Source organism: Parasteatoda tepidariorum, chromosome 8, assembly GCF_982258835.1.
Source record: "Parasteatoda tepidariorum strain Cologne lab strain chromosome 8, Ptep-v5.0, whole genome shotgun sequence".
Classification (NCBI taxonomy): Eukaryota; Metazoa; Arthropoda; class Arachnida; order Araneae; family Theridiidae; genus Parasteatoda; species Parasteatoda tepidariorum.
The window spans coordinates 11,431,610-11,446,922 of NC_141762.1; the positions used below are offsets into that span (position 1 = coordinate 11,431,610).

Sequence of the window (15,313 nt, forward strand, 5' to 3'; positions counted from 1 at the left end):
AAATTACTTAAAAGGAAAAAGGCTAAACTGAAAGTAACTTGACTTTCACCATCACTAGGAAATACTATTTTACAAAACGGAGCAAGTTGGCATCTCTGAATGCGGTAGATAGCTCGCCTCACGTGTTTTAAAAATTTCTTAAAGTATTCGTAATACATATAAATAGCAGTTTTTACGTACTTTTCGTTTTTAACATAGTCAATGCAGAATAATAATGGTGAACGAGCACAGCTCGTCAGCGCGCATTGGGGAAAAATTTCACTACGCGAGTAGTGCTCGTTACTAACTATTACGGTCAAAACCTTGCTCCCGAGCGGAACTCGTTTGCGCGCATTATGAGGCACGATTCGATTGCGAGCTGATCTCGTTCATAACCGTCAAAGGGTTAAACAATCGTTAGTGTTTCTGAAAGTATTACAAATTGCTTACAGCAGATACCTGTAATTATCTTTAAAAATTCTCAGACTCAATACGGTGTAAAAATTTTATTTGCACCCACTTTTTATAAAAATGAAATTATAAAAAATTTCAAAAATGTTTACAGTATATATCTATAGAGTGTAAATATATGCTACCAGTCTTTTTGATACATAAAAGCATTCGTAAAAAATCAGAATCAAGTTGGTAAAAAATAAAAAGTGCTAGCTTAAATATTGGCATGGCTTATTCGACAGACTTGTTTTGCTCTCACTCTAATCAATGTTCATTCAAATATAACTATGTAATTTTTATTTTGAAATAAATCTAACTATTATGACCCCGACTACAAATAAACTGCTACAGAATTTGTTTGGTTACCATCTTTGTATTTTTAACCTGATAGATTACGCTTCCGGCTGTGACTTTACCTGTTACAGTCGCCAAAGAAAGGGTTAATCTTTTTGAGAATTTCTAAAAAATACTCACAATAGAGGTCCACTGTATTGTATTCTCCATCTCCTCATCGGTGACAAATAATGCATTTGCAAGTTTCCACAAGAAAATACCAGGCATTTTTCTTCAAAGGGCTGTTGGTAGTTGACGTGCTCAGCCAAATGATAAGTAGTGCCATCAGCCAGTTTCAAATAGATCCAAGCTTCGGCTTCTTGATCGCTGCCTCTTGATATACGAACCAAAACACATTCCGCCTTTGAATTTATTCCATAAAAAAATATTTCATCCGCAGACTAAAAACAAAGGAAATGTAAGAATCCTGGACATCATTAGGACTTTTTAAAGAAAGAGAGAAAAATTGTTGGAATAACTATTAAGTTAACCAAAGAACATATATTTTGTAATAATGAGAATTGGGACTTAATGAGTATAGTGATAAGCTTCTTGTGATTAAATTATATGAATATTGCATTAATTTCACTACTAATCGGTTGGGAAAATATAGCAATGATTGCTGGATCTAGGTCTATAGACACGAAATGCCATTAACCGATTCTATACCGTTTTTCATTTCGAATCAGAATTAGTTAAGTATGTTAGTTTTCTTGATTATTCCATAAAACAACTTACAGCACAGGAAATGATTTATTTTTACATTCCATTTACAAAATATGTAAAATACTAGTTATATCAATAAAACTCGAAACATTTAAGGATATAAAATGGGGTGAATATATTAATGCTTAAAAATAATTAAATTTAAACTCAAAGCCATTTCGCTTCTTCTCCACAAAAAAAGAACGAATAAGCTCAAGAAAAGCAAAATAAACCGTTACTATAGCAACTTAAGTTTCTAAACTAGGTCAAAGTAAAAAATTAATCAGACGATAATTCTCAACATATTCATCTAATCTATTTTATATACAGGTATATAAAAATGAATGCCTTTGTGTGTGTTCTACTACTAAACCATCCAACAGAAAGCGGTGAAATTTGCCATACAGATAGTTTCAAGCACAAGAAAGGTCACAGTCAACCTTAGAACATTCTACGACAAACAGTTCGAATGAGATGAGTGAAAAACGAAATGGAATTTTCTGGTTGGTTAAGCGTTAGCCATTGTTTTAAATTTAGCGATTCAATTTTACACAGATTTGAAAGATAGCATCAGCGATAATTGTTAGCTTATAGCTCTATATGAACAAAAAGTTATTTTATTGCACGTATTTAATTATTTTATATTCGCTATGTCTGATAAATTCAATGAAATGTGGTAGCGCGCGTGGTTTACGTCACTGAACTTATACTTTATCTGACATATGGCTACTATACTAATTCAGGGGCTCTAATCTGATACAACGCGCTTTTATTTTATTTATAATAGTTCTTTTAAACAGGTTTTTAAAATATTACTTATATAACACCAACAGTAATGAAAAAGAAAAAAAAATATTTATGCATTCAAAAGCAAAGAGCAATTATTGGGAAAGAGGTATTAATTCGTTTAGAAAAAACATAACATACAATAATTAAAGAAGCATTCTTAAATAAATAAATATAGCCATCTTAGAATGATTTAAAAATTGAGGGTTATTAACTTTCTTTTTGAAGTTTGCATGTGAAAATTGAAGCATGTTCTTTTAAATCAAGCCAAGTATAGAAGTGTTTCCATATTTTTGTCCAACCCCTGTAAATGATCTTTTGTAGATCTGATATAAAATGTTCTAATAGAAAAATCACAAAGGGGTCAATTTAAAATAATTCCTACCTCTTTTAAATGGGTTTCTGATTGAGGTGATTCTAATTCAGCTTCTGTTCTAGGAACCAGAAACCCCACCTTTTCGGGTTGACCAATTGCGTTAAGTTCGTACAGATCAAATCTTTTACGATGTTTTGCATTATACCTGAGGACGGCGATGAATGCAATTAGCCATTTTATCCAGTAAAGAACTTCTGTGAAGGATCAGATAGATAATAATGAATAGATATAACGAACATCGAACAGAACAGATACATAAAATAGAATATTGTTACTATATCCTCTTTGACTTAAATGTTTTAATTTAGTTTGATTTAGATTTCAGACAAATCTAAATGAAACTAAATCTTTGTTTGATTGTTTGTTTTCATTTAGATTTCAGACAAATATGTCATCATGTTTCATACAATTTTGTCACAAAAAGAGTCTCAAAAAGCTTTAAATAGTTAAGTTATAAATATTCAATGCTTAAGACCTGTTCAACTACGTAATATTTTTAATTTTTAAAAACCATAATGTTTTATTAGCAGAGTTTGGTTGAAATTAATTTAGTCTCATTTCATGATCCACATCTGTCTTGGTATTTTTATAAATTAGAATTGAAAGAATTTTTCACACTACTATTTTGAATTAATTTAATAAATATATAAATTGAAATAGTCTGAAGAATTAACACATTTTAGAGGAATTAAGATTGATATCGTAATTATTTCATTCTTGAAATTTTTCTTGGAGTAACAAAATAGACGCATTCACCGTACTTTATTACTAAGATATATTTCCATGTGAAAGTAAATTATTGTAATATTTTAAATTTAAATTGGTATTCAATAAATGAAAATTTCGTGTTTGTTGAACATAAAATTTCCATTTTTTTAACTGGCTAAATTACACTAATTCCGTTGCCTTAAATACCACTCTAAAAATTTTTTGCTGCTAAATTAACATTACTCCTAAAAAACATAAAATAGAGTTAAAAAAAATCGGACTAGCAGTACGGGCAATTACCTTCATTAACCAACTGTAAGAACAATGGAAATTACCAGAGGAAAAATAATTGGTAATTATCATCAGTAAACTAGAGCGTTACATGCTATTATACAATTTAAAAGAGAATTGGTAGGTTTAAAAAATATTAGTATATGATTTTAGTTTTAAATATGATGAAATAAAATAAATAATGATACGTACCAAACAGTTTGAAAAGTAAAAACACTAGTGCTGTAATTAACATGACTATAATACATAATTTCTTTTCATTTCAATAATTTCGTTATGTAACAAAATTCAGACTAGCCTACGTTCGAAGTGAACAACAATGAGTATTCTCTAATTGAATATGATAAGGAAATCGGCATTTTAGTCAATGTCATTCACAATAGGCTTCAGAAGAAAGAAGAAATTGAGAGTAGTCTGAAGATGAAACGTTTAATAGCTGTACAGTGTTTTTTTTTTTTTTTAAAAATTTACCCTGAATAACTTTTTGATTTAATGATCGGATCTTTGCTTTCTAGGATTCAATCTAAATGGTTCAAAGAGATGATCTCAAATATGCTATTTAATAAGTGCAGAGGACATTTTAAGTTACGAAATCAGACACAAAAACGTACTTTCTTTTCATAAACATACCTTATTTTCAACGGATTCGTACTTTTGACTGCCAAAGGTAGCCGCAATTTGGGAGATATGGCCCCAATACTTTGATCAGGAGAGTGCTTAAAAGTTCAGACACTTTAATGTATTTTATCATGCAAAATTGTATTTTTTTAAATGATTAAAAAATTTTGTACTTTACAATTCAAAATTTTCTCGACCATTAAATGAAATAATAAAAAATAACATACATTTACTGTTCCATGGAATTGTCTTTGGATAAGGAAATTTTATAATTGTGTGCGAAATTTTTTTTAAATACGTCAAAAGTAAAATTAACATTAAAAGGTAAATTTTTTTTGGAGCGCTCTCCTGATCAAACTATTGGCACCATATTTCCTGAATTGCTGTTACCCCTATATTTTGGGGGTCAGAAGTCTGAATCCGACGAAAAAAAGTTATGTTTATTTAGAGAAAGTAAGTTTTTGTTTCCGGTTTTGCATTTTAAAATATCGTCTACACTACGTAATTAGCATATTTTAGGTCACCTCCTCGAGCCTTTTTAGTGCGCTATACAGAGCTCGGCCAGATTGGAAGATGCCCACTTACTCTGGACAGCGGGAAAAAATTTCGAAGGGCAGACATTTAATGTACGGTTTTTGATTATAAAATACGATTCACTGGGGTTTTACTACCACTACTTTTAAATAACTCAATGGCTTATGCGATAAGCAATTTTGTTAAAGCACAGACGTAATCAGCGTTCTAAAAAGTTAGCAGATATGCTGTTTTTTTTTTTTTTTTTAAATATCATGTCGAATCAGGTTGGCAACTCTGCCACAGTATTTATAGTGGTAGTGGAAGTAAAAATAAATGAGCAAATGTGTTAATATTTCTTCAGTACTAAAGAATTTCGAATCATAATTTTGACAACATTGAAATGAATGAATTATTCTAAAGCCACAAAAGTTGCTAACATTTCAAATATTTGATGGCACAGTGGGAGAACATCTAAGTGATCAGTAAGGACTTGGATTCTTCTCCCGCTAGCGGTTTGAAGCCCATCCAGGTCCAGATCGGTTGGTGCCAATTTTTCTGGGAAGTAAAGGCGGCCAATGTGCAGTGCTGACCTAATCGTTAACATTGTGGTGTTTGTTACAAAATTTTCGGTAGATTTCTATTATAAAAAATCATTACTAATCATTTTTATTTTCATGCATGTGAATACTTTCAATAAAAAAACAAGTAAACAGAAAAATATGATACGAAAAGTAAAATTTGATTAATATTTCCCATTAGCAATGAATTACCAGTTTTACATTTTGCCTCTTTAGCTTCGTGGTTATGATCTCAGCTTGAAAGACATATAAACTTTGATTTTACGTTATAGAAAATAATTGAATTTAATTATTTATATATTTTTTTCCTTTTCCTTTTTATAGTCAGGTTTTATATATTCCTTAACACATGTGCGGAAAAAAAAGCTATCTTTCATTCACACGTTTAAAAAATGATCAAAACTGCTTTGTTTCTCTCATATAGCTTCGCTCGAATAATTGGTCAATTTTAGGATAATACCAATATAATTACGACCCTGAACAATACATTTAATTGTCTTGAGCCAGAACAGTAATGGGTCACAACTTTTCCAAAAATCTTAATTTTGCATCATGCTAACCCTTACTATTGTTCCCAGATGGACACTTTTCAGAATTTCCGAAGTTCCATCTTGATATCAAGGCTATACACATAATATTTACTAAATCATGGTGATTTACTAAAATCATGGTGTTGAACTCTGATTTTTCACTCTTAAAAGATGATATCATTAAAAGTCTGGCAATGATGTGGTATCGTCTTGGAGAGTTGTCTCACTTTCATACGGAGCTAAATATGTATATGTATAGATTGGATTTGATCAACATTAACCTTGATCATGCCAGATGGCTTACTGAATTCCGAAAGGGAAGAGCTCGGATTATTATCTGTATTTTTGATTTTGTTCGTCTCCTTATATGTGTTCCTTATTAAATGGGTTTGTTTGCATTTGGCACTTGTTTATGACCTGCTATAAAACATCGGGTCGATGTTTACTCATTTACCTATTGAGATAACTTTAAATTCTCTGTGAACAACAATGGAAATAATGTATTCAAATGTGGTTTACTATGATATTACCCCTTGCGCTTAACTTAACGTTTTTTTCCTCACCTTGTCGTCTTAACACCATTTTACCCTATACTTCAAATAATAACATGTCTCTGTCATAACGTTAATAAACATTAAATACTCCGTAACATTTACAATGTAAATGAATATTTTATAAATTTTATTTTGACAGTAATTTATAATTTTCATTAGGACCCGGATAGCCTGGTCGGTAGGGTTTTGGGCCCATGCCCAAGAGGTCATGAGTTCGATACCCTCCGGCTGAGAACTCTTCGTGTGTTAAATGGTGACTGGTTAATGATCGTTCAATAAGACAGATCACAGAGTCCTCCATGCTTCTCTGACAAATCATTTCCATGGGGAGGGATACTGAATTGCAGATAGATCGTTCTCTGAGTCAGGTCAAAATTACGATCTGTGTATGACTGGATGAATGTATGAAAGGGTCTGTCCTGTAAACGGGCTGTGACGTGTGTGTCTGAGGTCGTATTCTTGGTCATAGATGGCGCAACTTAATATCAAGAAAAGCTCCCTTAGACTTGAATTCGGCATTGGCAAATGGCATTAGAAGCAACATAATTTTCTTTGAATATATTTAAAACATATTACAACATAAAATAAACATAATCATCTCATGTGATTAATTTAAGAAAATAATACATTATTTAGTCAAAGTGAACCCGATCGGCATCCACCTAAATAATCAAGGTATAGAAGGTGATTTTCATGGTTTGGTCTGAATCTCTTAGTTGCGTGGTTGAAAACATAAACTCTGCTGTGTGTAGGCATTTTGGACAATACTAACTCAATTGTTTTGTAAAATATCGGAAAAGGGCCATTTATCTTGCAGTATAATAATCCCACAGTGAAAATTGCACGACCTTAGTTTGTAGCGTATTAATTTCGAACCCAACCTAGAAGACGCGGGAATCCTAGATCAAGTATTTGGGGAAATTAGCCTTTATGGATGACTTTTCAGTGGACAAATTTGAGTTTCCGTTACATAAAAAAAAACCCACTGAAACCTTCCTAGACTAGTCTGACGGGGTAAGGAATTTTAACCCAAATACAGGAGATATTTTGCGCCAGCACTGTGATCAGTGTGATCCAGGAACAATTATCTTTTCGTCAAGCCATTACTGAATTTCGAACCGGGGTCGCCACATTAGGATGCGATTCTCTATCCTCTGTACCGCTGAAAAAAAGGGTTATTCTAAAGATAGGTGCCCTTCTCTACTCACTTAAGCGATTATGAAAGCCTTGAATTTAATACCCAAAGGAAAAGAATCAGGTGTCTTAACTGTTTTGGTTTGACTATGTTTGACTCTTATAAGCAAGGTGCCAAGCAAAGCTTATTAAGGTTTATGCAAAGCTTATAAGCAAAGGCTATTAAGGTTTGCCTCTTATCACCAGAGCAAGGAAGGAATTTCAATCGGTTCTATTACGTAACAAGCTCTGTTTTGTGTATGTTTGGGAAATAGAAAAACCTCTTCACATGCTTCTAAGCCTGTTTTTTTTTTTATATAGAAAACGAAAAAAAAGCCTTTATGAGGACGCTTCATGCTTTGGCTTTATAACCGATAAACAGTTTACTTAGCTATATCACAAATTGATTCGTTGCCCATTCCTGTGGCCACGTAACAAAAAATGTTGGAAAGTTTCCCCAGACGTGTGCAGGCCATACATGGCAATAATTTTACTTTCGTTACTTGTAACGAAGTAAAAAGTACGTACTTTTACATGCACTTTGTTACTTTTTAAATTAAATACTCTTACTTGTACTTTAAAATTAGTGCTTTAATTTATATTCTCTTTACTTTTGGGAAAAAAGTTTTTGTAATGAGAATGTTGAAAGAATTCGTTACTTTTTTCTGAAATATTGTGATAATTTTCCTTTCCAAAAAAGTTTATTTTTCGTTATTTTTGAAATTTATTATTTTCTTAATTTATAAATTTAATGTACTATATATTCTTTAACAGTCAACGTGGTTTTCCAAGCATCTTTAAGGATTGCAATTTCCCGAAAGGGAGTGGGAGGTTGGTGGGAGGGAGCGTGAAACCCACTCTTTAATTGATTTTAAATGTATGTGAAAGCAATATATTTTTCACTTATTTATTTAACCAAAAATTACAATGTTATCGAATTTAATCGATATCGAATTTCAATAACAGCAAATTCTTAGTTGTAATTAGTATGAAATTAATTTTGTGACTAGAAATTCTGAAAGCAAAAACGAAATTTCTAAAGATTAAATAGTTTTAAAATAAGCTTAATTTAAAATTCCTTTTTATACACATACATTGAATTTTGATTTCTTTCCATTTTAAGCTTTTCAAAAGAAAATTGTAAAATTTTTCTGCATTTAAGAGTTTTATACCTTTAAATTAAAATTTAATGCATTTTAAATTAATTTTTCTTAAATTCTTTTAATAAAATTTATGATTACTTTGAATTTTCTATATAATTGAAATGTACCTTAAAGCAGTTGCTTTTTTTGTTTTGTACTTGTACTTTTTACTCATTAGTTTTTAAATTCAAAGCCTTTTACTTATTGCTCATTACTCTTGCTTAAAGTACTTGTACTTTTACTTGTTACATTTTAAAAGTAACGTTCCCTTGTATGGTACAAGTTGTCATGTTTAAAAGAAGGGATTTATATCATTTTAATATATACCTCAAGCGTCACCGAATCCGTGCTATTGCTTGTCCAGTTACTTTTGACAAGATAGTGTAAAATGGAACAGAGCTTCTAAAACAGTGATTCCCAAAGTGGTTTATATCAACCCACAGGGGTCAACGGCAACTTGCAGGGGGTCCATGTAGTGAAAAAAAAATTGGGTTTCCATGAAATGAAAATGGGGATCAACGATAGCGGATCTGATATAAGTTGGTCGTGACTTTAATTTTGGCATTTCAAGAATGGAATAATCAACATACGTTGCAGGTACCTATTTACTTACGTTATACTACCTTATAATATAAAGAAATATATCTATCTACATTCTACGTAATTTATAAAAGTAGCCATGAAGTAAAAATTTTATTAAAACTTAAGTTATTAGTATTACTTTCTGATGTATGAAGCTGAATTATTATAAACTGGCAGTTGCCTGCAGCTCCACCCGCGTACGTTTTTATTTTCTCTGCGTGTAAGGAAGGTTTTATTTTGTAACAAAAAAGTATTTTTCAGCCGTAAATTGTAGCCTAGCCTGCGTTAACTCTTTAGCTAGCTACACCTCCAACTTAGTCTGCGCACAAGATAACAGAGATGTGTTGCTTAGTTTTTACGTGAAAATGTGATATGCAGATCGACAATACACTACTACTACGGTTTGGTATACAAACTTACTTCTGCAATTATAATATTAGTAGCGGAGTAGGGATTTTATAGCGCGCTATTTTATTCCATTCACATATTAATTGAAATAAATTAGTATGTTTCATAAAATTGTGAAAGTTGTAGGCATTCGATTTGTGGTCGCAATAAAATTTGAACTTTCACATAATGCACATATACTTATCCCGTACTATGGAATATTGCGAGAAAGTTTTTAATTGCTTTTCCATCTTCATAACTAGTGGAAAGATATTTCAGCGCAGTTGCCGATATCCTAACGAGAAAAAAAGAAGAAAAAAACAGACTGGACATCATTAACCGAAGAGATATGAGATTAAACCTAACTAAATTGATGCCAAATGTTGATAATTTATTATTAAAGCATCAGGTCCATCCCTCCCACTAAAAGCATTTATTTATTGCTTTGTTATTTTATAAAACAGATACTGAATTTTAATTAGGTTAGTTTTAATTTGAATTTAATTACTAAATGTATAAAATTAACATGCGTTTTTTTTTCTTAAGTTTTTCACACTGCACTTCACTACAGTTAAAAATTTAAATCTCTCACTGTGAGTAGCACTATACCAGCTGTCAAAAATACATTTGAAGTTGATGAATTTACAAAAAAATCAATATCAGATAAGCAGGGGGTTTACCCAAACCAAAAAACTTGGCAAGGGGTCTACGAGACAAAAAGTTTGGAAACCACTGTGCTAAACAATAAATTAGTAATAAATATTAATACTTATTTAAAATTAGGAAAATATAAATAACTCTACATACCGAAAGGAAAAGAGATAATGGATACAATTATTGCAATGAGCATGATGAAGATGTTCTTACGGGACGGGAGCCGATCTGACAACTGAAACACTCTTATAAACTCAGATTATCAAACTTGAAACACATTTCAGCACTTTAAAGGAAAATGGTGTATGTCAAGTTTAATTAAATATGGTTGAGCATCAGATTTTTTTTTCTTTTTGAAAAAGAGAAAATTAAAATTTAAATTGTGTGAAATGTTAAAAAACTAAAGCGATTAACAACAAAAAAGCGTAAAATATTTTATTTAATTTCAAGAAATTGGTATAAAGTGTAGTTGATTATAAAGATGTTACTTATGCCATTTTCCTTCGCACTGCTTTGATTATTTTTCTTTAAGATTATCGTATTTTTCTGACACTTTTTTACAAAATGAAAAGACCTCGATATGGAGATAATATCTGATTAGATAGCTCTGTTTTTGTTGAGTTTTTCTTATTTTTATTCGTTTCAGGCATCAATGATAAAACGTTTTATGACAATTTAAAAAAAATTTTAGATATCACTGTAGCACTGATTATCTTTCAATGAGAACTATGAGAACTTTTTCAAAGTAATAATGAACTATGGACTCCATTTTATGAAAGCAGCTATGAACAAATATTTTATTTTACAGCAAAATGTAACTAAGTCTCAATTTACATATTTTCTCTTTCTAATTTGCAGAACGTAAAGAATTTCAAAGAGTCATTTCAAAATTATTGAAAAAGGCTCAATCTTCAGTAAATTAAAATAATTTTCTATTGTCCAACAAATTTTTAAATTTTTTTATCATTAGCTGTCATATTTTTGTCTGGCAGTATTATACAGTGTAATCCACATAAACCTGCCTAGACATTGTGCAATAATTGGTCGCAAAGAAAATCATTGTATAAACCAACATTTACATTGATTAACGCACTTCCCGCTCCACCTGGACAATAAAAACAAATACTTGAAATTTGAGGGAAAAAGAGTCCTATCTAAATTAAAACCACTTCTGATTATACCCTAAATTTTCGTTCCTGATTTCAATTATGTAATGTTGCTTACCATTTACCAATACCTGGATGTCTGAAGCCTCCTTAGTCCAAAATTATTCGACGTATTATCCAAATCATATTAGACGCACTTCAAGATTACATATAAAATCTTAATTATCAGGTGATAGAATGCAATATTATTGTTTCTACTCTGCTGAAACCGGTTTACACTTATTTATGTTCGTGTATCAATTGGTAAATATTGTAATGCATTGCGTCAGAAATAAATACAAATATGAAGTATATAAAAATTCTCCTGATCATTAACAGTAACAAAGATACTTTAGATTCAATGTTTAATGTTAAATATATCACATAATTAATTTATAACAACCTACTAATCACTTGAAAATTTTAAATCATAGCATTTTCTTCAGTTTAAAGTACTTAAATTATTTATTTATAGTTTGCAATTAATTTTGAAGTTTAATCATCAAATTTATTAAGAAATTGGGTAATTATTACTTATGATTGATAACAGTGTTTTAAGTCAATTCATTTTAAATTTTCATCCTTAAAAATATGTATGCAATATTTAAAAACTCCTTCTGTTAGAATGTAAAGTTTTAAATTGCTTTAATCAGTTTTAATTAATAGTTTCATAATTATTAGAGAAAAAAATGGCCATGAAGAATATGACCTTAAAATAATGAAATGACGGTTATTCTTGATATTTGACCAATACAAAAAAAATTATCGTCTTAAAGTTAATTTTTTATGAATATTATAGTTGTCGCTCTTTTAATTTATTTTAGTTTTAGGTGTACAACCTACAATTAATTGTAATTATAATGTTCTCGTGACGAAAACCTTCCTTGTTATTTAGTTCAAGTTTTTGTTTCATTATGGTGGATATTTCATCATATTCATTATAGTAGATCTTATATTAGATGTTTTTTATACTAGCAAAACCTCTAAAACCTATTGCTTATTCCTTGTGATAGACGAAGATCTTTTGCATTTATTCCTATTTTTTTTAAATCATATTTTTGCTGCCTATTTATGTTTTTACAATTTGGATTTTAATTTTAGGTGGTGGGGGAGCTGTACATCATACCGCTGTAGTACAAGACCCTCTTTCAGGTGCTCCCGTCGTCGTTTCAAAGGTGTCTCCAATTGGAGGAGTTAAAGGTGGTGGACTAGGAGCTGGCTCTGTTCAACTTTCAGTTGGAGATGGTCTTTTTGGAAACAGAGGACTCTACCGAGTTGGTCAATCTCAAATTCCTTATGGACTTTTAGGAATGGATTATGGATCATATCCTACTTCCCTTTTCACTGGCCGAAGAGGACTTGGCAAAACAATTTTGTCTGATAATTTGACAGGATATAGACCAGTTGGTTATGGGGGCAAAATTGGAGGTGTTGCCACTGGCGGATTGGCTGGGATTGGTGCCACGTAAACCACCGTCGTGCAAGAAGAAGACCCATTTACAGGAACTGTCACAACAAGCCAAATATCCCAAGTCGCCCAAGACCCAATCGAAACTGCAATCCAAGAAACTCTTGCAGATGCTGCCTTCAGCCAAAGCGTGCAATGTTTGGTAGATCCTCGTGGAAATGGTCAAACTCAACTAGCTGTAGATGACTTTGGTGGGGTCATTCAAGTTAAAGAAACAATTGTTTCAGATCCTCTTACTGGAGAATTAAACAAAGTAACCGAAGTAACCAAGAGTGGAGGAGGTCTCGCTCAACAGAACATAGCTGATGCCATCGTCAGAGGCGTATCTAGAGAAAATGGCGCCTATGGCAATCCTCCCTATCGGCGCCCCTTCTTAAAATATTATATATATATATATATATATATATATATATATATATATATATATATATATATATATATATATATATATATATATATATATATATATATATATATATATATATATATATATATATATATATATAAGCGCGTTTGATTTGTAAGTTACCAAGGATTGGCTCGAAAATGGATGTGCGCGAGTTGATATTATTCTGGATAAGTTAATAATTAATAGGTCGACATTTAATTATACAATTTTAATGATTTTAGAAAAATAACATTTATTTAAAAAGAAAAAAAGAGAGAAGCATGAATTGCCGTTTGGCACATATTTTTAGCCACGGATTTGCCCGAAATAGATTTGCACGTGGTAAAAATTATATAAATTAACCAAGAAGTTTTTAATTAACTTATTTATAATAACATACAATTAACTCAATGATTTCCCATAGAATTTTATCAATTTAGTTGGGTATCAATTGTTTTTTTTCTTCAAGTTTTTGAAGAGTTTGTCTATTTTTTTGGGAGAAAAAAACATTACTTTATGTTTTTTTAATTCTATTCATTTGATTAAACATGGTATTTAAATAGATATTTTAGAAACATTAAAATTCTAAGTAATTAGTTTATTTACATTAAAATCATTTCTTTTATCGTTTAAATCATCAAAGCAGATATTTTCTTCTTTTATAATACCCAAATCTAAAAAAATTCAATTAATGTTATCATCATGATTACAAAGCAAGATTAATTCTTTGCGGTAAATATTATTTAATAAAATTGTATAAAATTAAAGATATTAATTGTATTGAAAATTAAAGATAATTAAATCACCAATAAATCTAAAAACATATTTAATAAGTGCATGATTTTCTTCTTCATAATAGTGCAAAAATAAATTAGCTAAGAGAGATGAAAGATTAGATCCTTGGGGTATTCCATCAATTTGAAAAAATATTATTTTCCACTGTTAAGGTAGTTATTAAAAATGCAATGAAAATCGCAATTAAGGATATTTTTAAAATCATAATAATTTCAAAAGGCATCTTTTAGTTTAAAAAGGGGAATGCTATTGAAAAGATCCTGGAAATCAAAAGTCGCAATCGAGTTAATTTTATTATCTTTAATATATTCTAAACTCGAGTGATTATTAGTGATAATTCAAGAAAAATCTTCTTTAATGATATTGTTAATAATTAATGTCAAAGTAGGTTGAGAAAATGGAAACTATTATGAACATATTTTTGCGGCATCGTGGTTGAAATTTTTAAAAAGAAAATAAAGGCAATTAAAGTATAGACATTTTAGTTTCGTTTCGAAATTTTCTTCTTTTTAGGATTATAAAACTTTTTTTTAAAATCGTATTGTAGACTTGGAACTATTCAAAAGATTTAAATATTTAATTAAAAGTTTGTATATTTAAGTTAAAAATTCTTATCTTTAATTCTTGTTTGTTCATTTTATACACATAAGTCCGAAGGTGGTTGGAACCCATCAAGTAAATTAGAAAAAGAATTACCTTTGACCTTTGATAATCCTAATTATTAGTATCAGATAATCATGTATTATTAAAATTTTAATGGTTCGATAGGGAAACGTTAAATCTTTTCTTTTAAATTAAATATTACGATAAAATTGTAAGTTACTTTATTTTTCTTTAAATCCATAGAAATTAGTGCATACAATAACTTGAGCAATAAAATCAAATGTAAAAACGTACTTCCCCTTAATGAAAACATTTTTCATCGAATTTAGGTTCTTGATCTTCGTACTCCCCAGAACCTTAGACTACAAAACAGGTCCTCCCCCTAATATATTTCCTTTAAATTTGAGTAAAGTATTTTATGTAAAGAAACAAAAAAGTAACAAAAGTACAATATAATAACTGAAAACACATTTAGAAAATCTGCACTAATATTAAAAACACGCATTGATTTCTTTTGTTCATATTTGAATTTGTCACACAATTTTCGCA

General features: G+C 30.2%; 1 protein-coding gene across 2 annotated transcripts in view; it reads right to left on the reverse strand.

Annotated features, from left to right (window-relative positions):
- Window positions 1–10,860, reverse strand: part of LOC107437837 (uncharacterized) — a 93,194-nt gene extending 82,334 nt beyond the window's left edge. The window contains exons 1-3 of one of the 2 annotated variants that reach the window (XM_087149829.1): window positions 10,519–10,860; window positions 2,642–2,826; window positions 907–1,166 (exon numbers count right to left, since the gene is read on the reverse strand). In XM_087149829.1, coding sequence (XP_087005955.1) covers window positions 907–1,166; window positions 2,642–2,826; window positions 10,519–10,561 — 488 coding nt within the window. In that variant the 5' untranslated portion in view covers window positions 10,562–10,860. Of the gene's footprint in view, window positions 1–906; window positions 1,167–2,641; window positions 2,827–3,823; window positions 3,975–10,518 lie in introns of those variants that run through there. The other variant, XM_087149830.1, reaches the window with a different exon arrangement.
- Window positions 10,861–15,313: the final 4,453 nt, after the last annotated feature.